This window comes from Columba livia, chromosome 18, assembly GCF_036013475.1.
Source record: "Columba livia isolate bColLiv1 breed racing homer chromosome 18, bColLiv1.pat.W.v2, whole genome shotgun sequence".
NCBI classification, from domain to species: Eukaryota; Metazoa; Chordata; class Aves; order Columbiformes; family Columbidae; genus Columba; species Columba livia.
The window spans coordinates 13090530-13115513 of NC_088619.1; the positions used below are offsets into that span (position 1 = coordinate 13090530).

Consider the following 24984-nt stretch of genomic DNA (forward strand, 5'->3'; position numbering starts at 1 on the left):
TTTTCCTTTCTTTTCCACGGGTGTTTTGGGAAACATTTGAGGCCGCGGGGGGTGCAGCCTCATCGGGGGTGCAGCCCCATGGGGGCGCAGCCACGCCAGGGGTGCAGCCGTGTCCCCCGCAGGCAGCCCCTCTGCCTCCCCAGGCAGCGCTGCCATCCAGCTGTGTTGGCATAGAAACGGCCGCGGCTCTGCCACGGTCGCTGCGTTACACAATTCGATTAAACCCCGAGCGAAAGGGCCGCTGCCGGTTAACAAGGAGGGGGGAGAAGCTCCCAGGATTCGGGGCCTTTGCCCCAGACCAACTTCCAGCAACTCCCAGCGCACTGTGGGGGTGGGCGAAGGAGAAACAAAGCCCCAGCGAGCGAAGGGCGCTGATGCTCGGCTGCTCCGCTGCCTCCCGGACAACATTGAATAAGAGTCTATTTAAAGGCGACGCCGCTTGCGTAATGCAGCAGCAATTCCCGCTCCCGGTGCTGGTCCCGGGGCTGCTGGCAGGAGGAGGGTCCGTGAGGGGACGGGGACGGTCTGTGCAGGGGCGGTGGGGGCAGGCAGCGCCGTGTCCCTGCAGAGCTGCTCCGTCCCCGCCGGGCAGCGATCCGGCATTGCCACACCAGTCACGTTAAATGCCACGGCACCTGGATCCGGCTGCGAAAATACCAGCAGGAGGAGTGACAAATCACCTGCTCCTGTGAACGTGAAGGGACTGAGATTCGTTGTCACCGTCACACGTGCTGTGTCTGCGAGGGGCGCTTTGCCGTGGTGTCTGTCCGGTGGCCGGAGCCCCTCCAGTGCGGAGCGGGGGCCGTGCCAGGGCTGGGGGCACCCGGAGGCTCCGGCACTGCGTGGGGGTGGCAGAGGAACAGCGTGAGGTTGCTCATATTCTCCAGGGTTTAATTAGCAACAAGAAATGTTGCCTCAACGACTTTCTTCAAGGGAGGACACTCCTCTATTTAACTAAACATCTGGCCAAGTAAAACACAGCTGGAAGTGCTCTGCTCCGCACACGCTGCGGGGTGCCAGCTCCCACCCACTGGGCGGCTACGAGGGAGTGTTAATTAAACACGGTTGAACACGGCGCAGCTGCTGTCCCGGGGACACGGGAACCCTGGGCCGGGGCGGCTGAGAGACCCGCGGGCGTCCCCTGCTCCATCGGCACAGGAGGCCCAAAGCCAAAGTAACGGGGATGGCTCAGCCCCCCCTGCTTTGTCCTGCACCAAGACCCGTCTGAGCCGGGCGATGCTCACGCATGGGGGGCTCTGTCGGCTGCTTGGGCGCCCCAGCACGATGGGAGCAGAGAATCTCTTAACTACCCCAGCCCCGCTGCACGGGCCGCCGCGCTGTGCCAGGCTCCGCTTTGGGGGTTACAGACAAACCTTCCCCGGCCGCCCAGGCAAACAGGATTGGCTTTTACTGCACACAGAGCCTGCTCTGAAGTTTCCTGCCCACAGGTCTCCCAGGAGCGGGGGGTGAGAAGGGGAGGGAGGAGGAAAACAGCTCCTGTTCATCCATCCGAAACACCTACTGTGAAAACACGGGGCTGGAAGAGGAATTGGTGGAACCCTTGGAAGTGGCTCATTGTTCCAGCGCACAGCGAGGTCACACACCGCGCCGGGCTCTTCCTCTCAAGGAGACGCAGCACAATCTGTTTGGTGCAGGAGAGGAAGCTGCTGGCAATCTGCTCCAAACTTTCCTGTTGGTTCAGTAAACGGCCTCTTTGCTGCGTGAACAAACGCAGGGAGCCGCGTTAACCCCTGCGGCACCAATCCCCCCCGCGCCCGCTGCCGCCCCCGGGAAGCACCAAGAACCAGCGTCCCGGGCTGCACAACGGGGTCAGCCGGGCCCGGGGCTGGGAACGCCTGGGGAGGGTTCGGCTGCTCCAAACGCCACCAAAGTCACCAGTGCATTCAGCATCGGCACAAGGGGCACCTTAAACCCACACCACCCCCTCCAGACAAAGTTACTTGTCTGCTAAAGTTGCACTGGTTAGTAAACACGGGTCCAACTCTTGTGGGACCTGAAACATTAACGAAGGGAGAGCGCAGTGGAATCAGCGCAGCCGCAGAGCAGCCCAGGGCTCGGCCCCAGCCCCCGCGGGGGGGACACCCGGCCGGGCTTTGGGGCGTCGCAAGGGGACACGGCACGGAAAGCCCGACTTAAACCCAGAGCTGCTGCTGACCCACCGTCACCGGACAGCAGCAGAGGCTCTGGGGTTACTGCTACTGTCCAGCACCAGATCACACAACCCCACGGGCCTAAAGCCACCAAAGGTCTCCAAGGACCCCCCAGGTCCTCCTGCTGTCGCAGAAACAGGGCTCAAGGGTTGCAGCTTCAAGAACATAATAAATCAAGATCTGCAGTGTCCTGAAGAGCATCTGCAAGCTGGCAAGTGAGCTTGCTTCCAAGAACAGCGGAATCTGCCCACCACCTGGCCGGCCAGGCAGCTTTCCACAGAACTCAGCACCCGCGCCGGCCCGTGCGGCACAGGAACCGGCCTCCCCGCCCGCCACAGGGCGAGCCGAGGCTTGTGAACGTGGATTTGAGAGGCTTCACACCTCTTGTCTGGTACAGAACCAGGGCGCCCGCACTCCGCTCTTCGCACCCTTGGACACGGCCCGTCCGACTGACACAAGGACAAGAGACACCGGCAGCTCTTCCACAACCACAACAAGCAGAGGACAAGCAAAGGGACCAAGCACAGGCACCGGGGTGACCTGCAGGGCTCCTGGGGGCAGCAGCACATTCTTGCCCAGCCCAAAGCCCGGGACAGTCGTTTCACCCGCGCGACGGCTCCGAGGACGAGACACCTGGGGATTAGGTCAGAGCAAAGGCAGATTCACCACCAAAATCAAACCTAAAGAAAGCATTTCCTTTGGAAGTCTGAGAGCTGTTGTTTAATCCCGAGACAGCGCTGCTGAGTGAGTTTAGAATTTAAGTTACAAAAAAGAAAGCACTAGAAAATAATCTTGATACAAGAGCAATAATCAGCTGAGGTTCCCCGCGCCGCGCAGGGACCCGGCTCCGATCGCCCAGCACAGCTGGGGCGCTGCCGAGCGCCGCTGCTCCCGGCACACGCCGGGACGCAAACGGTCCTGCTGAGCGCGCGGGGGAGTCCCCAGCAGCGGGAGTTAAGATGCTAACACCAGTTCTGGCTTTGGCCTGTTCTTGACGGGGGACGCTTCTGTGGAAGGAAAAGAAACGTGTTACAGAAACAGAGAACACACATCATCCCCCGGCATCTCCTGTGAAAGAACTGGGACTCATAATCCACTTCTCTGCAGAGGAACAAATGCTTGCACCACACCTGGAAAGTTACTAAAGCAATGAAAGTTCATTATAAATAATTTCACATACGCAGTGTGTCCCTCTTTTTCACGGCACTTGAAGAATTACCCCAGTTTCAGAACGCACCCGACACAGCTTTAGTTGCCGCCAGCCCAGGGACAGCGGCCTGGGCAGAGCAGCTCCTCCCTCCGCCCTGGCCCCAGACGCAGGTCCAGACGAGGCTCCGCCGCCGCGGGCAGCTCCTCAGCTCTCTGGCCACCTGCCGCCCAGGCACAGGGCTGACACCCGATCCCAGCCCACGAGTAAACAAGTGCTAAACTGAAACCAGCCCCCACAGCCCGGATTTCTCGCGGCCAGATTCCGCGCAGAGGGAACTGCTCTTACAGCTCCTGCTTTGCACAAGCAGCCCGGTCCAGCCTCAGCGTTCCGCTCCCCGGCAGACAGACCCTGCCCGGTGTGTGCTCTGGCACCCGCCGGGTCCAGCTCCACCTCGCGCTCCGTCTCCGGGGGCAGGTTCCGCCCGCAGCTCTTCAGCACAGACAGCAGGGGGTCACTGCTCCCAGTCCATGCCCAGCTGCACAGACCCCGCAGCTCGGGCTGTGGGTCGCCCAGGAGCAAACCCGCACGTGGCACCGGTTGTGCGCAGCTCCCACTCTGACAGCCCTGGGACGGGGAACCCAGCGATCCTCCTCCAGCTGGTTCAGAGCTACTGTTGTTACTTGACGTGAGGGCACAAGAGCTACAAGTTGTCACAAACCTCAGCTAAACCCGGTTTTGTGCAGCACGAACACTGACATCCGTGTTCCCAACGACTTGTGTTCCTGCGCAGCGGCAGGTTGGGATGACACGGGGGGACTGTTCAAGTGCCAGCAGCAAGTCCCGTCTGGGCGAAGCGCAGAGCCAAGGACCGAGCTCCTCGTGGAGCTTCACCGCGGGCCCTGCACGGGGTCCCAAGGCAGCTGGGGTCTCCCAGTGCGTCCAGAGTGTGACATGAACAGCAGACGTGCCACAAGGGGACTCCTCACCAGCAACGACCAGATGCTCTGTCAGAGACCGGAGCTGCAGCTCACGGTGCGGTGAAGGGTCAGGTTTGCCAGAGCCACGTGGGAAAGGCCCCACAGCCCAGATCAGCGGGGCTGTAAACCAGAACGTTTCTGGTCCTTCACATTTGCTGGGACGACACAACAGGGTGTTGTGGAACTGAGAAGTATGAGAAGCCAAAGCTGCAGAGCGCACAGAGCAAACATACCTGGGGTCTTCTCCGGGAGAGGCTCTGAAGGAACTTCTGGAAGCTCCATCTGTTCCTGCAAGAACATCGAGGACAACACATGACACACACCCACGCGCCAGCCGGGGGGCACAGAGCCCTGCACCAGCGTTTTGTGCACGGACTGTCTGGGAACAGAGAAGCAATTCACGAGGGTTACGGGCCTCAGTAGTGCCCAGCAAGAGAGCACGGGCTTGTGTGAGGACTCGGTGAGACGCACAGGACCCTGCATTAGCTCCGAGTCTCCTCACATCAGCGCTGGCGGCAGATCCTCCACCTCAGTCCGCTCTGGCTGCTCATCTCCCATAGCAGAGCCCACCAAGGGCTCAGAACAGCACAGGGACCACAGAGATGGCGGGGACAGTGACCAACAGCGACTTGTGTCACCTGAGCACAGCCCAGGACCTTCCGGATCTTCATCCAGTGACATGGAACAGACACCCAGTAAGGACAGAGGGCGGCTGAGTGCAGCAGACAGCAACTAAAGTACAACCCCTAGCAGCATCCCATTCCAAATGACCCTGGTGCGGAGCAATTAGCTTCATCTTTGGTGACACAATAATTGGGCACCAATAGGTGTAACTGAGCTCTCTGGCAGAATACGAAAAGCTCTTGAGAGGGAAGGAAAAGGTTCTTTCTCCCCTATTACAAACAGCTTCCTCAAATTGTGGATAAAAAGTAATTACAAGAAAATCACGCTAGTCCTACCTGAGTAATAGTGTTTAATTCTTCTAGAATGGCATCTTCATCCTCCTCAGTCAGGCTGCCGGCCAGCAACTCGTCTATTTGCTGGAAAGAGAGGAGAGACATTTTCCAGCGAATAACAGTGCAGCAGAAGCAGCTCCGCGACTCGTACGCGGCACACGCGCGAGGGAGAGCACCGCGGACCCGGGGGAAGGCAGCAAGGCCACCTCTTCTGTGGGAAACTGGGATTTAACTCCCAATCTGCCTCTGAGACGAGTCTGGGAACCGCGCACACGCCAGCGCGTACGACGGGCGGTGTCTCCCACAACTGCTCGCGCACACGTACGTACCCTCTGGTACTCCACGGCATCCTGGGTCTCACCTATTATTCTTTCTACTTCTTCTATTGACATAACCTGACGAAAAGAGCCACAAATCCACCCATGAGCGAGGCCTGCGCGGAGGCTGCTGCCAACAGCCGGGGCTCTGCGCCGGCCCGGGCCCGGCCGCCCCAGCCACACGCACCTGGTGCATTTTGTTCAGACATTCGTTGCCTATTTTCAGCCCCTCAATGACTTTCATCTCAATCTGGGTGAATTCAATATCCTGGACCTGAAACAGAAAGGAAAACGGGAAACACCACGGGCTGCAACATTCCCATCGCGTGCCGGGTACGGACTGTCCAGACCCCAGAGAAGCGGCGCGGGGACCTCGGGAGGTTCCGGGCACCAGCGGGAAGCCCCGGGCCAGACTCGCGCCGAGCGCACAGCAGCCGCTTCTCACTCACCATCCGCTCCAAGTTGCTGATTTGGTTTTCCGTTTTATCCAGAAGCTGCTCTTGGTAACGCTTCTTCTTCAGCAGGAGCATGGCTTTTCTGCAGAGAACAGGAGGAGCGAAACTCAGCACAGGGAAAAGAAAAAAAAGCCTAAAATAAATCACATCAAAGCCGTGTTTCTTTGGTGCTTTTTCAGAAAGGTTAAAAAACCCACGTGTGAACTAAGTGACATCTCTGAACTGCTGCTGTGGAGGATAAGGATGAACGAATGAGTCACATGTTCACCATCTCGTACCCGAAAACGCAGGTGTATCCGTGTGGGTTAGGAGTGTGCGGGGCCAGCCGTGCCGCGGCGGTGCCAAACAAAGCCCATCCACACAGAACGAGGCCCCGGCACCCGCGGGTGCCACCGACACAGCGTGGGGCAGAAACGGACGCTTTTCAAGGCCCTGATTTAACACCGGCCTTGAACGGCTCTCTGGGCTTCAGGTACAAAGCTTGAAAGGAGAACCCGCGACCACCTCCCAGCCCGCCGGCCCCGCGCCCGGCCCGGCCCTGCCCGGCCCAGGACCGCCCCCCGCTCACTCTTTCTTCCCGCCCCGCAGCAGCTCCCGGGCCAGCGCTCGCTCCCGCTCCAGGTTCAGGCTGATCCGCTTCTGGTACTGCCGGAGCTTGTCCCGCTGCTGCTTCAGTTGCTGGTGGAGAGACGGACGGACGGACAGAGGGACGGACGGACGGACAGAGGGACGGACAGCTGTCACCAGCCGGGCCCGGGCAGCGCCGGGCCGTTCCCGCTCCCAGCCCCGCGCTCTCCCCCCGTGTCACCGGCGGCACCAACAACGGCGCCGCTACAGACACACGATCGCCTCGGCCTCTCCCCCTCCCCGGCGCCGGGGCGGGCGGGGACAGCGGCCCCGGGGAAACGCGCCGGCGCTGACCGAGCCGGGCCCCGCCGCCCCCGCGGCCCCGTCCCGGCGCTCCCCCGCCGCGCTCACCAGCACCGCCTTGTCCTGCTCCGTGACGCGGCTCCGCCGCTTCCGCCCGAACAGGTTCCCCATGGCCCCGCCGCCGCCGCTCCTGCCCCGGGCGGCGCGGCCGCCACGCCCCGGCCACGCCCCCCGCGACGGCGGCCGCGCAGGGCCCGGCCCCGCAGAACGCGAAGGCGAGTGCGGTGCAGCGGCGAGCAGGAACCACTGGGTGGCGCTGCGGGACCGGGCGGAGAACGGGGGATGTAGGGGATGGCGACTGTAGGGGATGGGGAATATAGGGTACGGGGGGATATAGGGGATGGGGGGATATAGGGGATGTGGGGCCATAGGGGTGAGGATGGGGCGCTGTAGGGGCTGGGGTGCTCTAGGGCTGTGGGTGGTGAAGAATGGAGACCGCAGTCCCCACCGGCCCCTGCAGGGACCCGTCCCCGTGTCCCCCAGGTCTCTGCTCAGCCCCAGCGACCAGAGCCTGTGCAGTGTCCCCTGCTCAGGGGTCCCGGTGACACTGGCTGCTGCTCCCTGGGGAAATGCCCCAAATCACAGGGCTCGTACCCCTGAGATGTGCCCTGGTGCCCCCTCCCCACATCTGCCCCAGGAAACGAGCCTCACACCGGGAAGTGTTTCTGCATTTATTTTTTATTAACCATTTATTTGTTTGTAATTGTTTTACTCTCACATTACAATCCTGTGGATTTTTTAATATATTTTTTTAAATTTTATTTTTGTAAAATAAATAGAGATAAGTGAACTTTTAGGTAGGATGCTCTCCAGATCCTGGGTTAAACTCCATGATTGAATCTCTGCACCAGACCTGTGGAAATACAGCCCGCACACGCTCACAGGAAAGCTCAACAGGTCGGGTTAGTTAAAAACCCCCTCCTGGCAGCAGCTGCCCCACGCACCCGCCCACTGCGCCAGGTACTCCCTGTTCTTTAAATGAATACACTGATAGAAGTTAAAAATCTATTGTCTGTGTTGTGTATTTTTAAGCTGTGTATGTTAATCGGTTACATACAGATGCCAAACCCGGCTCCGCACGGCCGGGCGGAGGGGACATGACCCGCTGGCACCGGCACCCGCGCGGCCCGGGAGCAGTCGGGAAGAGGCACAGCTCTGTTACACCATCATTCAACTTTTGGCAGCTCAAAAGTGGATTTTTAGGTAGTTTTTCTTAAGTTTAAAGCCTTTGATTCATCGTCCAGTGAAGCGGCCCTTGGCCTCCCGGCAGCGGGGGACAGGGACAGTGTTCAGGGTGAGGACACGGCGCCCGGCGCTGGCAGCTGCTCCACCGCCGCGGCCCCAGCTCGCTCACCGGCACTGCTGTGCGGACGGGCGGGTGGCACTTGGCACTGGGTGTCCCTGCAGCCTGGGACGGCCACCGGGCCAAACCGCGATGGCCACCGGGCCACCTCCACACGCCCAGCATGGCCCAGCTGCCTCAGCACACCAGGAAACAGGACAACGCGGTGTCCCAGGCGCAGTGCCGGGCCGGCCGCGCTCCGCAGGGTTTGCTGGGCGCCTGCAGACCCCCCAACACCAGCTGGGAGGAAAACCGGCGACCCCCGGACTCAGCAGCTCAGGCTTTGTCGCCGCAGTGATTTTTGCAGAGTGCAAGTTCTGTTCTTAGCGGTTAAACCGCAGCCACCACGTGAAGGAAACGTGTCCTGTGGGTCCTGTGGCTTTGCCTGCCCTGTCCCCACCCCCAGAGCCATCACGATTTCCAGGGACAGAAACATTAATTATTCGAGGTGGAAGGCGAAGCAGGCTTTCCCCCGAGGGCTGGGACAAAGCTGCTCTGCTCCAAGCAGGAGGACCTGCCACCTTCCCCTGTTCAGTGATTCTCTTGTGCTCAGACCACGTGTGGTTCCATGCCCAGGTGTGCAGGGACGGACGGACGAGCCACGGCCACGGCCACGGCCACGCCGTGTGCAGCTGCACACACAGCGCAGCCAGTGTGCAAATCCTGCCGGCCGTCACCTTGCTGAGCGTCAGCCCACGGCAGCGCCACAGCCCGTGCTGAGCGTCAGCCCACGGCAGCGCCACAGCCCGTGCTGAGCGTCAGCCCACGGCAGCGCCACAGCCCGTGCCGACCGCGAGCTCCTGCGCTGCCCGCGTGTCTGTGAGCTCCCCGCGGGCAGAGGGTCGGTGACCACAGCAGCAACAGTGACCGAGACACCCCCGACCTCCTCACCGTGCATGTGCTTGGGGGGACAGTGGTTACGTGGGTGACTTGCTCCAGGCGCTGGGATGTCAGAGATGTCCCTTCCCCCTCTTCTTCCTCCACGTGCAGCCTTGCGGTCGGGTGGCATCCTGCCCTGCTCCCATCGCCTCCTCAAGCCCTTTCCTCGGGATTCCTGCTCCCTCGCCACCGCGCCGCCTCCTGCCCCGGTTCCGCTGGAGAGGACGCTGCGGGGGGACCAGGCTCACGCGGAGGAGACGCTTCCCTGCCAGGAGCACGGACGCTGTGCGGCGGGACAGCTCGCAGGCATCGCCGCGGGCACAGGGCGGCAGCCGGGGGGTCCCGTGTCCGGCCGAGCGCTCGGAGCTGCAGGTGAGTCCTGACTGCAGTCCCACAGCCACCGACGCTCCAGCAAAACAAAGGAACAAAGACTAAACCAGAACACCCTTTTCAAGGGGATCGCCTCATCCAGGTCTTCCACGCTCAGGAGCCGTGTTTCTAACAGAGAAGCCAACCATTGGAAACAAAAATAAAACATTCCTTTTCTGTAGCTTTTAGAGGATATAGCTGGAATTAAAAAAAAAAAAAGAAAAAAGAAAAAAGGAGATTGTCTCTCTTCCCCTTGTCAACATCATCAGTAGCTGAGTCAGAAAAAAATGTTCAAGTTACGGTTTGCAGCAGCAGCCAACGCTAAACATTCAAGTCGATAATTTCACTATGTACACGTGGGTGAGACACGGCCCTGCCGCTGGGCTCGCTCCGGCGCCGCTCCGGCCGCTATCTGACCCGCTTCTCCACCGAGTACACCGAGATGTAGTAGTCGTTGCTGCCCACGGCCAGGTGAGGCTGCGGAAAGAGCACACGGGGACAATCGCACACGTCAGGCGGCCGAGCGCGGGCGGAGGGAAACGTCCACGTCCCCAGCAGAACGCCCAGATGCTCCCGAGCTCTTAAGTGCCCCTGCCAGCGCGGCTCTGACGACAGCTCTGCCGGCGCCGACGGCGTCCCGGCGAGTTATGTGCCCATTCCAGCCACAGGGATAAATTATAGCGACCGTTACTTGCCAACTGCTAACATAATTTTTCTAAATGGCTGCAAATCTGGTAGTTAGGAGCAGTTGCCTGGGCTGAAAACGAGCGTTTCCTCTGCTGAGAGGCCCAGGAGCGATCCCCGCATGGAGACCTGCGCTGGCCAGGGCTGGTTTGCTTGTCTAAAGAGCAAAACCTTTCCAAAGATCAGCCGCTTCGTCCACCACCCCCAATCTGCAGGACGGCCAAATCGGGCGTTCGCACAGTGGCGTCTGGAGGTCGCGGGGACGCCGAGCGCCCCGGTGCCCACTGCCCCCGGGGACACGCGTCCCCCACTCCCGCTGCCCCCGGGGACACGCGTCCCCCGCTCCCGCTGCCCCCGGCGCGGCTCCTCCCGCCGCCCGGCCCTTCCCATCACGTATCAAATGTGTGTTCTGATCTGCAGGCTTCTAAAATACCTCCCTGTCCAAACGCCTTCTTCAACCTCCTCCTGGTTTTCCTATCCATTCACGTTGTTTTCTTAGGCTTTCAATCTCCTTTATTTACTCTCATCTCTGGGTGAGCACAAGTCCATAATGCAGATGGGCACCTATGTCCTAATTAAGTAGCAACCCGATTCTCTCTCTAACGACCACTGCAGAGTCACCTCAGCTGTGACATGTTCTGAAATTTCCTTTTCACTCTGATTCATCCTGGGCTTTATCAGCTTATGCCTCTAACCTTCGCAGCTCGCTCATTCTTCTGACGTGCAGTTTCTCTGCCGCGTTAGGTCTCACATAAGGCGGTGAAAAAGCCGCCCCGGAGCGGGAGGTGAGCCCGCCGCCCCAAGGAGAGGAATAAACAAGGACAGTCTGGCGTGCAGGAGGTGAGAGACTGCTCCAGCTCCAGCTGAATTCACCCCAGAGCGGCGGAGCTGGGCCGCGCTGCCACCTGGAGCGCCGCGCGTACACGGCATTTCAGCCTGATCCGGCAGCACAAAGGGCTGAGCCGCTGGCCACCTGCACGTTGTCACCCAGCGGCTCTGGTGGCGCTGCCAGCTTGGGCGTCTGGGGCAGCCACGAGGGCACGACCGAGAGGCACCTCGAGCATCCTCAGGAGCCGGGACTGGGGCCGCACCTCCCTCCGCACCTTTCCCGCCTCCAACACGCACATTAGCTAAGAAACACAAACTGCAAAATCCCAAAAGAGAGAATACAGACCCAGTGAGGATGGAAAGCCAGGCAGCTGATGGCTCCAACTCTTTGTCCCATAAAACCATCATAGTATTTGATATTGTTGATCAGCTCCCCGTTCCCATTGTAGATGGCAGTGAACTGATTCATCGAGCCACTGGAGGGGAATAAAGAGAACATGGTGTCACTGGGAATGCCGTGGTGACAACAGTATTGCTGCCTGCAGCCCCCTGCTCAGCCGAGTCGATGGAGCTGCCCATCAGAGCACGGGAATGACCGAGTTCAGCAGGGCTGGGACCACCCTCCCCGTCACGCTGCAGGATGAGACAGAGACCAGCTGGGGCACACGCACCGAGAGCAGATCCCTGTAACCCCCGGGATACGGGGCTCAGAGCCCCAAATACACACTTACTTGGAAGAGGGATGTGACGCAGGAGTGTATGACCGTACAGCACCACTCCCAGTCACTGGTGTTGCACTAATGCGTGCAAGGGAGAAAACACCCAAGCTGCAAATGTAGGAATGAAGCTGCACTGTGCGTGGTGAGGTTTAAACAAAACCAGCAAAACCCCAGGAACGGTGTCCGCACAGACAAACTGTCCGCTCTGTCCACTCCAGGGACGCGGGAGATGGAACCAGAACTCACCAAGCGAAGAGGTTGGCTTGTGGGTGAATGTCAAGGGCCGTCAGTCCTTTGACTATCTGCAGGACCTTCACGGGCTCGGGCATCCGGGGGTCGAAGAACCGCACGTCTCCGTTGACACTGCCAACACACGAGTTCCAGAGCGTCAGCGGCACCAGAGCAGAGCCCGCAGCCCACGGAACGGAGCCGCGCGTGTGAGCTGAGCGCTTCCGGACAGCGAGGACAGGAGACGCGCCCTCGCCGCCTCCGTCAGCGTGGCCGAGTCCCCACCGATGTCCCTTGTACCCGGTACAGCCACACAATGTCACGTGCTGCGCAAACCGCTCTGCGCCGCCTCAGGACCGAGCCGTTATTGCTTTATCGCTCACAGCTCATCGCTAAGTGCCTTTGCTGTCGTGTCATCCTCAATACACCCGGCTGCACGTCACACCCAAATTCCTTCTCCTTTTCACAGCAGGAAATTGTATTAGAAGACTCAAACCAGACGGGATCTGCTGGTCCCATCCGTTCTGCCCGGTGTCTGGACACGGATGCACAAGCCCCCACTGCACAAAGCACTCGCTGGGGCGGGCGTAACGGCAGCCCCATTAACGACTGATCCGCAAAGAGAGGGGGAAGCAACAGCAGCAGCGGTGAGACGCTGCGATTAGAGATCGAGCGCCTTCCAAACACCAGTGACTGGAGCGCAGCATCCCGTCCGTCAGAATGTGGGGAGGGGGCAGCGCTGCCCGTGGCCCCGGGTTCTGCTGCACGTCTGCTCTTCTGAACCCCTGGGAAGGGACGGGGCGACTGGCGCACAGAAAGACAAACAGAAAAGTCTCTTGTGGAAAGTAAATCCAACGACAACTAACCCGACCTTACTCCACGGGCAGCAGGAGCAAGGCTTTGGTACCACCCTTCTAAAGGGGTGGTTGTTTCCCAAGTCACTGATGGCCGTACAACTGCGAGTTGCCCACAGAGTGAAGAACAATGACAGCACTAAGAAGCACGTTGCCTTTGCTTTCTTTACCTCTGGAATTCCTAATACTGATCAAAACGCTGCTATACAGGATCACTCATATCATTATAAGAAGCTGCAACTCCAGCTGTCACATAATTAAATTCAAGACAAATTAAATTTGATGTTGATTTAGATCCTAAAAACTAGATGGAAACATTGTTTGAGGGAGATCAAATATACAGTAAATGTATTTAAAGCTTTGAACCTTAATAAGACTCAAAATTGGTTCTGAATGTACTGGAAGATGAGGCAAGAGCCTTAAAACAGAAGTGACATTCTGTGATGAGGGACCACATGGGAAACACATCCCAGGTGAACAACAACAGGCAACACCAAATCAGCGACAGCTAAGCTACCAAACCAGACATCCAGAAGGTCCAGGGAGCCCTGGGCCCGGCTCAGTGTCACCAGCCCTGGTACAACCCTGGTCCAGAGACAAGTCCTGCTGAGCTTCAGAGGGCTCCTGCACCGCAGCACAACCCTCGGGGCTCCTCAGGCAATAGTTACACCGAGGCCTCGCTACGCCCTGGCGTCTGCTGCTCTTGGATCTCGCTGCCAGTGAAGGAGAGCGCGAACTGGGAGAAACGGAGCAAGGCGGCTTGTCCCACCAAACCGAGTCCCTTTGGGATGAGAGCAGACCTGTCTTTTCCAGTCCAGCAGTTTCTCACAGAAAGCCCCAGGAGCTGGGCAGAGGGACCAGGTGCGGCGCGGGCGGCCCAGCGCGCAGGCCTGACCGGGGCTGCCGACGGAGGTTACCGGGGGGAAGATTAAAAACTCTAATATGTGAGCTCGGCAAATCTGGCAGCTGCCTCGCATAATCCCCTTTCTGAAAATCTTCATACATTTCTGCTGGCCAACCCCCCACCTCGGGAATGTTCTGAATCTCAGAAAATTATGCTTTGTTTTCATTTTGTAATCAAGAAAAAGAGCCTCTTTGTGTGCAAACAGCGGCTTTGTGACAACAAATTATATTCTGCTGTTCTTTAATGGCCAAATAAGTATGTGCTGCTCTCCCTCCACCGTATTTACCAGGCAGCAGAAATGGATTTATGTGCAGAAAATTGCCAGACAGCAAAGTAATCCTGCACAGCAATATGCCCAACAGATGCAACACCACCTTCCCTCTCGCGTTCCCTCTGCAATGACCCTGCAATAAAGAACAACCACAAGATTTACTGTCTGCAGCTCGGGTTCCCGGGTCACTCGATTCCTCCCTCACACGCCTCGTGATGGTGATTTCAGCAAATCCACCTCCCTGGCGACTCTCAGGCCTCACTAACGGGCTTCCCGGCAAAGCTTCACCGCTCGCTCTGCCCCCTCTCCACCAAGCTTGGCGCGGCGGTTAATTACTGAAGCAAACAGCAAGCTAAAGAGCTTCACTCTCTTAGCATTTGGAACACCAGAGGCGGAATTTAGAGAGAAAACAAACTGTTTAAGAGACACCAGCTCAAAGGGGAAAATATCTGTTACCTGACGCTCATGATGTTGCCCTCGGGGTGTTTCTGCAGGTAGGCTTTCACCACCCAGGCTGTGTGCTCCCGGTACGTCATCACCCGGCTGAGGAACAACAGAGGAACGGTTGGAAGGGCAGGAGGTGGGAAGGGGAGATGGCAGCGGGCCGGGGAGTTACCATTCGCTCAGGGCCATCCTCCGGTCGAACACGCGGATGGAGCCGTCGCCCAGCCCCGCCACAATCAACGAGCGGTGGGAGTCGCAGGACAGGCTGGTGACGCAGCTGTCAGCGCCGGTGGGGATGTCCTGGGGACAAAGCACACAGCAACCCAGCTGGGACCAGGGCACAAAGCACACAGCAACCCAGCTGGGACCAGCATGTGTCTCCAGGTCACCGCAGCCAAGGTCCGAAACCGGACGGACCCCGTGTCCTCCTGCTCTTCCTCTCCCCACCTCTCCAAACTCACCCGAGGTTTCTGCCGGTCACTAGGACACGGCGGCGGGGGAGGTTTAGCATCAGGCTCTCTGGACGTGACCAGAAACGCGGGGTGGGGACCTGGGGCCGGCGGTCACTGTGTCTGAGCCACCAGTCCCACAGTTCAACCCAAAGAGCCCGGCCCAGAGGAGCAGTTCCAGCAAAACCAGCTTTTGCAAACCATTCAGCTTTACAAACCCAACAGGAGGCAAAGTCTGTTTTGGGAAGGAGGAGTTAAAACTATTCTCTGCTAAGAACATCTAATTAGTTAAAAGAAAAGGCCAGGGGTGTTATTTCTCCATAAGCCATCTTTGCTGTCTAGAAGTCGTAAATGCCATTGGGATGGCAGGAGGGATGGTTTGTATTTGGAGAATAGTCATCCAAGACAAATAAACCTGCAGAAAGCAGAAACTCACACTGACGTACATAGAACCACACACAAAACCAAACGGACACTCTAATGCTACTTTCCCCCTTTTTACTTGCTATAAGGAAAAGAATTGCTTGGAAAAGGTCTACGCCCGTTATGAAGAAAAACATTTTCAATTAAAACAGGTAAAAACTAAGCAGCACTGAAAAAGTGGGGTAACAATGAGGAGGCACGTTTGAGCTGCATTAGGTAATTCCACAGCTCAGCGCTATTTTTGTGCACGCTCCCCTTTCGCAGCCCCGTGGGATCCTTTGGAGCAGGACCCGGCAGCAGAGTGGGAGTGAAGGTGCTGCTCCCCCAGGGGGGCCGCGGTTCGGAGCGGTGGCACCACAGGCACCGGGACTGTGGGTCAGAGCGGTGGCACCGCAGGCACCGGGACCGTGGGTCAGAGCGGTGGCACCGCAGGCACAGGGACCATGGGTCGGAGCGGTGGCACCGCAGGCACCGGGACCGTGGGTTGGAGCAGCGGCACTGCAGGCACCGGGACCGTGGGTCGGAGCGGTGGCACCGCAGGCACCGGGACCGTGGGTTGGAGCGGTGGCACCGCAGGCACCGGGACCGTGGGTTGGAGCGGTGGCACCGCAGGCACAGGGACCGTGGTTTGGAGCGGTGGCACTGCAGGCACAGGGACTGTGGTTCGGAGCAGCGGCACCGCGGGCACCGGGACCGCACGGCGCTCCATGCTGCATTCTGCTGCTCCCGAGCCACCGAGTCAGGAAGTTTCCATCACTTGAATTGAACACAACCAATATTTGCAATTAAGGAATAAACAACATGCTTTTAGATACTTTCAGCGCAATCATTAATCATCATCGTTTAAAAGATTTTCACCTCCTAGATTTTGCTGTTCCCTGATTTACATAGAAAAAATAATATGTGAAAGTAATTAAGATTAAGATAGGCTTAATTATCCTGCATTGCAGGGTCAAAGTGTCGCAATTAACGTTCATTCAGGGGTAATTAATTTCTAGAAGCTTTGAAAACTAGTCTTGCTCTTTCCTCCAGCGTGGTGACTCCTCTCACAGACCAGCTGCTTCTCCTTGCAATTCCTGAGAAGCGTTTATTTGACTACAATTGACATGGAGACCTGCAGCATGGAGGGGCTGGACTCTTCCCTAAAGGAACAGGCAACAGGACGAGAGGAAACGGCCCCAGGTTGTGCCAGGGGAGGCTGAGCTGGGCACTGGAACATGGGACGTGGTCCGGAGGGAGAAGGTGAATGGGACAAACACGCAGACGTTACCTGGACTTTCATCTCCCGATCTGTGTCCCAGATGCGGATTATCCTCACGTCTCCCGATGTCATCAGGAGCCCGGTTTCTTGTTCCCAGTCAACCACCATTCCTGCTCCTGAGATAAAACACAGGCAGGACGTGCGAATTAATCTCCGCATCGGCACAGGCAGAGCTGCACTAATTAGAACACCGGCTTTCATGACCCCATGCTACAGAAATTATCGTCACTAGAGGAAATTTAAAATGACACACACACACATTCATACGTTCTACAAATGGGATCAAATTAGCTGGTCCCGGATTCGAGTCCAAACTCTGTCTTTGAGCCCTGGGCTGGCTTACGCGCTCAGCAAAGCCGGGGTCGGACGCTGCTCCGGATGGGACCGCAGCCCCAGGGACTCTGCTGAGCTACCGGGGGCTGCCGGGGAGGCTTAATAAATTATCCACCCCTTTATGAGAACACTGGGTTGAATGACGATTGACACAGACGACACTGGGACATCTCACGCAGCAAGACCCTCTGGTTACCACGGCTCCTCATCCTAACAGCAACGTGTGGCTAAAGGAGAGGTTTCTAAACACGGACCAGCAAAGTCAGCGCTGCAAGACACTGAATTCAGCAGCCTGGTAGGAGTACAGACAAGGAGAGGAACATTCTGCAGTACACCAGCTAAAGTACATTTACGAGAGCTTTTGCTCCTCACCTTTGAGGGCACAGACATTGCGAGGTGAAGCTTAGAAAAACATCCCATCCGTGCTGGAAGAGAATTAGAAGAGATGTTCTATCCCCAAAACACTCGACATGGGCACCTGCTTACAGACAGGCTGGCGAGGGCCTGAACTCCTGAATGGTGCCGCTACAGCGACTTCCAGAGAAGAGCGAGTGTCAGGATGTCACCAAGCTGACTGTCCTGAGCACCGAGCACACCGGCACCAGCACAAACCAGCCACCGGGACTCGGGAAACAGCTGGCGGTGAAACCCCTGATTCAGCAGGGAAGGCGCTGAGGAACAATTCTTGTGCATTTAATTAGCAGGGACTTCTCTGTACCTGCGTGCCGCCTCCGCAGCGCTGCAGCGCCGTGCTTAGAGCAGAGAGCTCCGCACAGATTCTCTTGTGCTTTTCATGCTGCAAAGGCAGATCGAGCCCAAACCTACGGGTTTTCCAGGGAGACTATTATTCGCACATCAAAACACAAGCAAGCGCTACCCCAGGGAAGCAGCCGAGCTGCTCGCGCCTGTTCCCACATCCGGGCCGGGCTGTGCCATGGGCAGCTCCATCGTCCTGCCCAGCGCGGTCCAGGACGGGTCTGCAGCGCCCAGGGCTGCGGGCTCTGCTCCCGGCCACGCTCCGGCATTTTTGCTCCACAACTTGCTCTTCCAGCAGGTACAAATGTGCTTTTGTCTCCATTTACTGCAAGGAATTAGCCCCAGCAGGAAATTTAAACGTACCCTGACATGTGCTTTGTCACCAAAGGGCCACAAGTACCTTTTACCAGACCAAACACCTTTACAAGGCAGGGAGGAAACAACAGAGGCATCCTATAAACACCCACTTTTCTTCAAAGATGATGAATTGATCTTGTTTTGCACAGCTCCAGGTACAATTTTTTGCTCATCTCTTCCTAAGCACCTCATCCAAGCCGTTTCCTGGTCCTGCTGCATACCGCTGAGGAGATTACTGACATTTATTGACAGTCCATCATCTTACCGCAGGAAATTCAGCCTCTGGGCTCAGCGGAGAGCTCGTATCTTTATCTCGCGAGTCAACCTGATTGTTCTTCCCAAGCGCCCGGCAGCTCGGAGGGCTGTGACAGACCCGAGGCGAACGTGCAGGCAGCGATCCGGATGATAAACATCACCCAAGTGTTTCCATTTGTCACCTTGCTTACGGCCTGTGTGACAAGACGAACCCAGCAGGCTGAGACGGATGTCACCGTTACCGTCAATGAAGGAGTTAAGCTGTCAAGGTGCTCTCAGGCAGTTTTAAAGCTCCCAATTTTGCAGTGAGCCCCCGGGTTTGAAGACAATTGTTTTTCCTCAGTCTGATGGCAGCACGAGTCCCCAGGCTGCTGCGGTCCCAGGTGGTTTCCGTGGAGGGGCAGAGCTGAGCGCAATGACTGCGTGGTTTGGGTTGTCTCGGTGTGTCCATCGGGAATTCAAGCCCTGAGGATACCCAGCGATGCCACCTCAAGGGCCAGGGCAAGTCCCACTGCGGGCAGAGGCTCCCGAGGGCTCTCACTTGGTGAGAAATGGTGCAGAGGTGTCCCAGGAGAGAGGACGAGGTTCGGCCGCAGCGGCAGCCAGAGCCGGGGCTGGGCAGGGAGGTGATGGTGCTCGGGGCTCCAAACAGCCACTGCAGCTCCTGCATTTCCTATACAGCTTAAAGAGCCCATGCAAGCGATAACCTCTGCTCTCTGGAAGAGGCAAGAGCAGCATTTTGATCGTCTCATAACAAGGGATCTTCCTTTTCCTTCGCCAGGCTTCCTGCTCTCCCAACAAAACATGCAATACCACTTTTGCTGCTCCCGACCGCAGCGCGGGGAGCGGACCGGGCGGCCACGCAACGGCAGGAGCAGCGCGGTGACGGAAACGCCGCAGCCGGGGTGAACTCCTGGCACCCTGCACTGGAGACGGGTCCCACTGCCACCCTGGCAAAGGGGGTGAAGGAACAGGGGGCCCCAGGGTGTGCCTGGAAACGCTAAACCACAATTCAAAAGTGTCTGAAAGGAGAAAAGCCTTTGCACATAAATTTAAGTCGTTTCCAAGCGTGCAACAGGGACGGCTCCCCTGCCGGTGAGATGTTCGCTCAGAGAGGACACTCGCAGTACGAGATCAGACATAAATAGCTGAACTATTTCTACATGTGAGCAAATGTTTTCATGGTGGAAACGATACAGCATTGGCTCATGTTCCTGTCAAATTCCTAGTGCTTTGGGATGAGAAGCAAGCATGGGAGCTGATCCTAACTACCATTTCCTTTTTAATTAACAGAGGCCCTTCTGCAGGATGTTCCGACTGAGACTGCAGCTCACCTGCGGGGCTCTGGCTCGCGGGGTTGGCAACCGCCACGCTGCTCGCGCTCATTCTGCCAGGAAGGCACCGCGGCCACAGCCCGGGCTGCGCCACCGGCCCAGCCCCATCTCCATCTCCATCTCCATCTCCATCTCCATCTCCATCTCCACCTCCATCTCCACCTCCACCTCCACCTCCACCTCCATCTCCATCTCCATCTCCACCTCCATGTCCAGCCCCAGCCCCAGCCCCTCCTCACAGACACCTGAACAGGGGACACGGTGACACCAACACACTGGCTGGTGCCGGCCAGCGGTGACACCCAGCAACACGCGTCTTTAACGCATCATTAGTTAAGATTGCAGTTTTCCCATAAAGAATTCTATGGAAGAGCAACACATCTTCCACCGCTCAGAAGAAGAAACTTCTCAAGGTTTGTGCTCAGCGTTTTGTCTGGTTCGGTTTTGAGTCTGTTAGCACAAGCACTTGCGGTTCCGTGCGAGGTGAGATCACACGTGAGGGAACACGCACCAACAGCCGCTCTCGAGGCTGTAACTTTCTATGGCTTGTTCCCTCCGGATTCTCCCTGAGCAACAGATATTTGTCTTGATGGGATAGCTCCTTGTATAAATTCCAATAAATAACCCCAGTGCTGAAAGCAGCTGCATTTGGAGTGTCTGCACTTACTTTTATCGTGATTGGAACATGGCCAACCTGTACTCGGCATTTCAATGAAGTCAGGAATACCTACAAAGAACACAATATAAAAGCATCTTGGATTCCGACTGATGATTTTTTAATCGCGGGCTCCCCTGGCTGAGCGATGAAGCACATCCCTGCTTTAATTTCCAGGAAGCAGAGGGAGGGCTGTGTAACCTCACCCACCACTCGATTTCCACAACGTTCTTTCAGAAGTGCCGCTCTCATGCCGAGGACTGTGCACAGCAAGGCGGAAGGGTGGCGTGCCGCTGGGAATGCAATTAACGGAACACAAACCCCTGGAGCTGCAACTTCTTCAATGGTTTCATTGCCACAAAAAAATCTGACCAGAAATAAGGTGCTTCTCCCAAACTTCTTATTCCTAAGGGACAAAACACCAGTCCTGGGGAGATGTGGGGAGAGCCGCTCCGCTCTCCTCTCCCGCGTGTTCTCCAGCACAAGCTCTGTTGGGGTTTGCTGGCTTCATGGGCTCCGTTTGGGAGTTGCTGGGTTCCTGGGCTCCGTTTGGGAGTTGCTGGGTTCCTGGGCTGCATTTGGGAGTTGCTGGGTTCCTGGGCTCCATTTGGGGTTTGCTGGGTTCCTGGGCTGCATCTGGGGTTTGCTGGGTTCCTGGGCTGCATTTGGGGTTTGCTGGGTTCCTGGGCTCCGTTTTTGGGTTGCTGGGTTCCCGAGCTCCATTTGCAGGTTGGAGCCTCCCTGCCCAGGCTCCTCGCAGCTCAGGGCTCTGCAGCTCCCACGGAACGGCCCTTCTGGAAGCTGCTTTTATTCCCAAGGTGGTTCTGAGGTTTCTGTCCATGGTCTCCCCAGTGGCTGTCGGTGAGGAGCGGGCCCTGCTCCCAGCAGCGCGCCTCCCCGGCGCCAGGTCCTGCTTCCCCGCAGGGCAGGAATTTGATGTCTTTCACCCTGTTTTGGAAGCCCCAGGAGAGCAGGAAGGAAGCCGGGAACTGATGAGTATGTGCTTGCTTTTCCTTGCTTGGCACCAGTACCAGTTTTCTGGAGGTATGATGGGTGACGGCTGCTCACACAGCAGCACCGGCAGCCCCCAGGACGGGGGGGCACAGCTCAGACGTACGTTGTCTCGTGAACACACTCGGTGATGCCGTGGGGACACAGGGACAGCCGGGGAGCTGCGGGGCCGGGAGGTGACCCAGGCGGGCAGGTCCCGCCATCCTGCCGCCTCCACCCCCCGCAGACTCTGCTCACCCCAATCTGGGGATTCCCTGACCCCACCTGAGCACGGAGCCCTTAGCGCTTCTCTGATCTCCCACCGACCCGCCATCCTGCCCACAACCAGCACCCACACACCTGAGTGCAGAGACTGTCCCTCCCTTTCTCCTGGGAAAAGCTGCTCCTGGAAGCCGAGGCAATGAGAACAGATCTTCCGTGCTTTAGTGACAAAACGAGCACATTTTATCTAAATATTGCTGATGTATTTTTCTGTCAAGCAAACAGCCAATCTCACACATTTTTAAAGCTTTTCACAGTGGGAAAGAAGGAATCCTTTTGCTGCGATTTTTGCCAGAAAACACTGGCGAGGGCTCTTTATTGATTCCCAGTTACGCGTGTGCTTGGGACAGCGTGCGATTGCGCGGCACCAGCGGTACTGATTATTGGTTATTGATCCAGCACGGAGTGGTTGGCGTTCCCTTGAACTGTCCGTTTTCCTGAGCAGGGAATTCCCCCCAGCCAAGTCTTGCTCACTTCAGCCTTCCCGCTTGCCAGGGGAGTTTGGAGTGAAGTGCGGAGCCAGGCAGCAGCTCGTCAGCTTCGCTCACTTCTGTCCCAGTGCTCTGCCTCTGAACACTAATGAGAGATCTGCAAAGACCTCAAGCTACAGAGCTCTGAATCACACACCACTGCAATCACCAGCTTCTTAATCATTACAGACACACTCAGCTCTTATCAGTCAGCAAATATTCATCACTGATGAGCGACCCCGGATGAGAACGTCACCGGCAGCGCCCCGGCCGCGCACAGAGCAGCCGTGCCCTGGCGCAGCAGCCGCGGGCTCCCGGGCAGGCACCGCGCAGTCCCGGCTGCGGGGACGGCGGCTGGGGAGCTCATCTACCTTCCTGCCGCGTGAAACAACAAAATTTGTAACGTTTATTAGGCACAGCCTTGCCAAAAGTCCATGATTCTAGGCCTCCCGGGAAAGATTCGTCAGCTTCTCCTTTGCACATGCTGTTTACAGCAAAAGCGTATCACAAATAAACCCCAGCCAAATCCACATTAGCCTAGCGGTGGTTCGCATTCAGAACCTGCCAGTCAAACCCTTTTTTCTAGGGATGCTTTGGAATTTTCCTGGAAAGGAGAGACTGGTGCCTCCCCAGAGCTGCACGCCCTGCGGCGCCTCCGGGCTCGACACACAGTCGCCCCTTTCCCAGCGCGGGCTCCGCCGGCCCGGCGAGCGCAGGCACACGGGGCGAGGAACGGGGCAGGGAGGAGCAGCAAAGCTTCCGGGAACCACGAGGACCCAGCAGTCATTCAAACAATGCCAAAAACCAGCCAACCAACCAGCCGACCAACCCGGAGGCCGACGCGGAGCTCCTTCCCACCCGGCTGATCGTAGGTAAGAGGAAAGAGAGCACTCACCTCCCTGCTTACTTCTGTCAAGATAGATTGAAACCCTTCGGGCCAGACCTGTGAGAAGACAGGGATTAAGGGCTTGATGCTAAGCATAAGTTGGTCAGGCAGAGCAAAAATAAACCTTAAAAAAGGATTAGAAAAAGCAACTCAAATTAAAGGCACGAACACAAAAGAGAAGCAGGAGCCCAGGAGCAGCACACGGCTCCATCCAGAGCGCCCGCGCCAGTTGAACCGCGGCGTTCCCGGGAAGCCATCAGCGGTGGCACTTGTCGTGTGTGACAGGAGCGTTCTGGCTGACAGCAGCACAAATTTGACATTTCTTCTCGAACAAGGAGACCATCCTCTGCATGATCTGCTCCCTGTCCTGAAGTGACAGACAGGGATCCAAATGACGGATGGCAGCTGTACAAACCCAGCCAAGCGCAGACCGCGAGGCCTCTGCCCGGCAGGTCTGGGCTCCGCGCAGCGAGTGCCGCGGTCCGGGGCTCCTCTGCCCCACACCGACAGCACCCATGGCGCAAACTGTCCACGGGTGCTCATTCGAGCACGGGAAGTCAGCCTCCGACAGACTCGTTTCCAGCTGCTGCGAACCCCCGGGCAGAAAGAGAGGACGGCAGCACACGGGGTGCCGAGAGGCTCCTTGGGCGACCCTGGAAAATCCTGTCCAAGGAGCTGCAGGTGTTCAGGAGAGAGCTGGCTGAGCCCTGCAGCCCTTTGGGAGCGATGTGCTGCTTCTCCTGGACTGGTTACACTGCTGCTTTTTCCCCAATTCCAGGGGTTGTGGCTTGTTTGGCACAAAGAAACAACACAAAGCATGGCAGATCCGTTCAGAAGCACGAGTGTGGCCACTGGGTAACAGAGCCAGCCCGAGATCCACGCGGCCCGGCCACGCAAACGCAGCGCTCCAAGCCGGCTGCGGTGCGGACGCGGGCGAAGGTCCCTGTGGACCCTGCCAGCTCACACTGCACCCCCCACAGCCCCTGGGCCATTAACCGCCGGCGTTTTGCCTTTTCCCATCCCGCTCCGTCTCCCATGCTGGGGACTCCCAGTTCCCGCCTTACACTAGAGCCCTTGGTACCGATGGTTCTTTAAAAACCCCGATTTTGACTGAAAGACACATTGTGAGCGCAGATCTAAACAAGATCAAGATCAACAGATCTTACACTGGAAAAAAGAGGAGGCCCATATGGTAGTTTGCCAGTGTTTGAATTAAGATTCACGTACGCTGAGCCTCAAGTCAGCACGATGAACGGGCCGAAGCTGCTCCTGCGCGGCACATCCCCGCACGGGTGTTCACTAACCCGGCTCTGGCAGCTCGTTTCTCCCCTCGCGCTGCACAACACACACGAGTCCGTCCCGCAGCGTGCGCTGGAGTTCTGTCCTCGCTCTGCTCTGCTCGCCCTCCCAGGCAGCCCCCGAGCGGCTCCTTGTTGACCTCCCATTGCTCTGACAGCCCAGGGATGCTCCTCAAGCTTCCAAAGGATGTAGTCGGGTACCACATATTCCTCTCTCCTTCTATAAGCAGGAAAACTGTCTGAAAAGTCAGTATTCTGGTTGCTGTCCAGAAGACTACTAAATTCAGAGTTTAGTGTGACATGGCGGAAATGGGTGGGAGAGGAGAGGAGTAAATCAATAGCAGGATCCAACAAACTCCAGAGAAACTCCTGAGCTCTGCAGCTTCACGATGCACCTTCAGTTTAATGAGCCAGCGCTGGACCACAACTCCAGTCCTGGCAGCAAGAGAGACCGTTCACGAGCGCCTCAACTCCAGGGGGCCCTGATCCACATAGCTCTTTTGAAGTGACTACATTTATTTCTCTCTCCACAAAGGAATCTGTCCTTCTCTTTTTCTGAAGCTAATTCTATTGCTCCAAGGGTGGAAGGCAAAGAAAACAGGACTCAGACTTCCTAAGGGCATAAGGGAAAGGGCAAAAAACCATAATATAAAAGAGAACAGACTGAAAAGTTTCAGCACTCGTGTTTTGGCAAGTGTAACCATTCAGCTGTTTCAGCTCTTGCCTCAGCTCTTCGCCTGTTCCGCAATGTCAAACA

The 24984-nt window shown here is 57.4% G+C and overlaps 2 protein-coding genes across 5 annotated transcripts in view; both read right to left on the bottom strand.

Annotated features, from left to right (window-relative positions):
• Window positions 1–2863: 2863 nt before the first annotated feature.
• Window positions 2864–7155, bottom strand: CHMP6 (charged multivesicular body protein 6). Its single transcript, XM_065035128.1, has 8 exons — window positions 7005–7155; window positions 6595–6704; window positions 6021–6108; window positions 5759–5845; window positions 5584–5649; window positions 5258–5338; window positions 4532–4586; window positions 2864–3178 (listed from the first exon to the last, which is right to left on the bottom strand). The coding sequence occupies exons 1-8, from the start codon at window positions 7065–7067 to the stop codon at window positions 3126–3128; spliced, it is 603 nt and encodes a 200-aa protein (XP_064891200.1). The 5' UTR covers window positions 7068–7155; the 3' UTR covers window positions 2864–3125.
• Window positions 7156–7616: 461 nt separating this feature from the next.
• The window catches only part of RPTOR (regulatory associated protein of MTOR complex 1), a 92498-nt gene continuing 75130 nt past the window's right edge, over window positions 7617–24984 (bottom strand). For 2 of the 4 annotated variants that reach the window (XM_065035125.1, XM_065035123.1), the window contains 7 exons: window positions 22939–22986; window positions 16621–16727; window positions 14651–14778; window positions 14491–14577; window positions 12024–12140; window positions 11405–11534; window positions 7617–10023 (listed from right to left, as the gene is read on the bottom strand). In XM_065035125.1, coding sequence (XP_064891197.1) covers window positions 9955–10023; window positions 11405–11534; window positions 12024–12140; window positions 14491–14577; window positions 14651–14778; window positions 16621–16727; window positions 22939–22986 — 686 coding nt within the window. In that variant the 3' untranslated portion in view covers window positions 7617–9954. The remainder of the gene's footprint in view (window positions 10024–11404; window positions 11535–12023; window positions 12141–14490; window positions 14578–14650; window positions 14779–16620; window positions 16728–22938; window positions 22987–24984) is intronic. The other 2 variants (XM_065035124.1, XM_065035127.1) reach the window with 1 other exon arrangement.

Excerpts from the sequence above, each read along its gene's own strand:
- CHMP6 (XM_065035128.1), bottom strand. The coding sequence starts at position 7,067 with ATGGGGAACCTGTTCGGGCGGAAGCGGCGGAGCCGCGTCACGGAGCAG. Across the intron at positions 6,705-7,004 it reads AGCAGGACAAGGCGGTGCTG|CAACTGAAGCAGCAGCGGGA; the intron begins GTGAGCGCGGCG and ends TCTCTCCACCAG. Across the intron at positions 3,179-4,531 it reads TCTCCCGGAGAAGACCCCAG|AAGCGTCCCCCGTCAAGAAC; the intron begins GTATGTTTGCTC and ends TTCCTTCCACAG.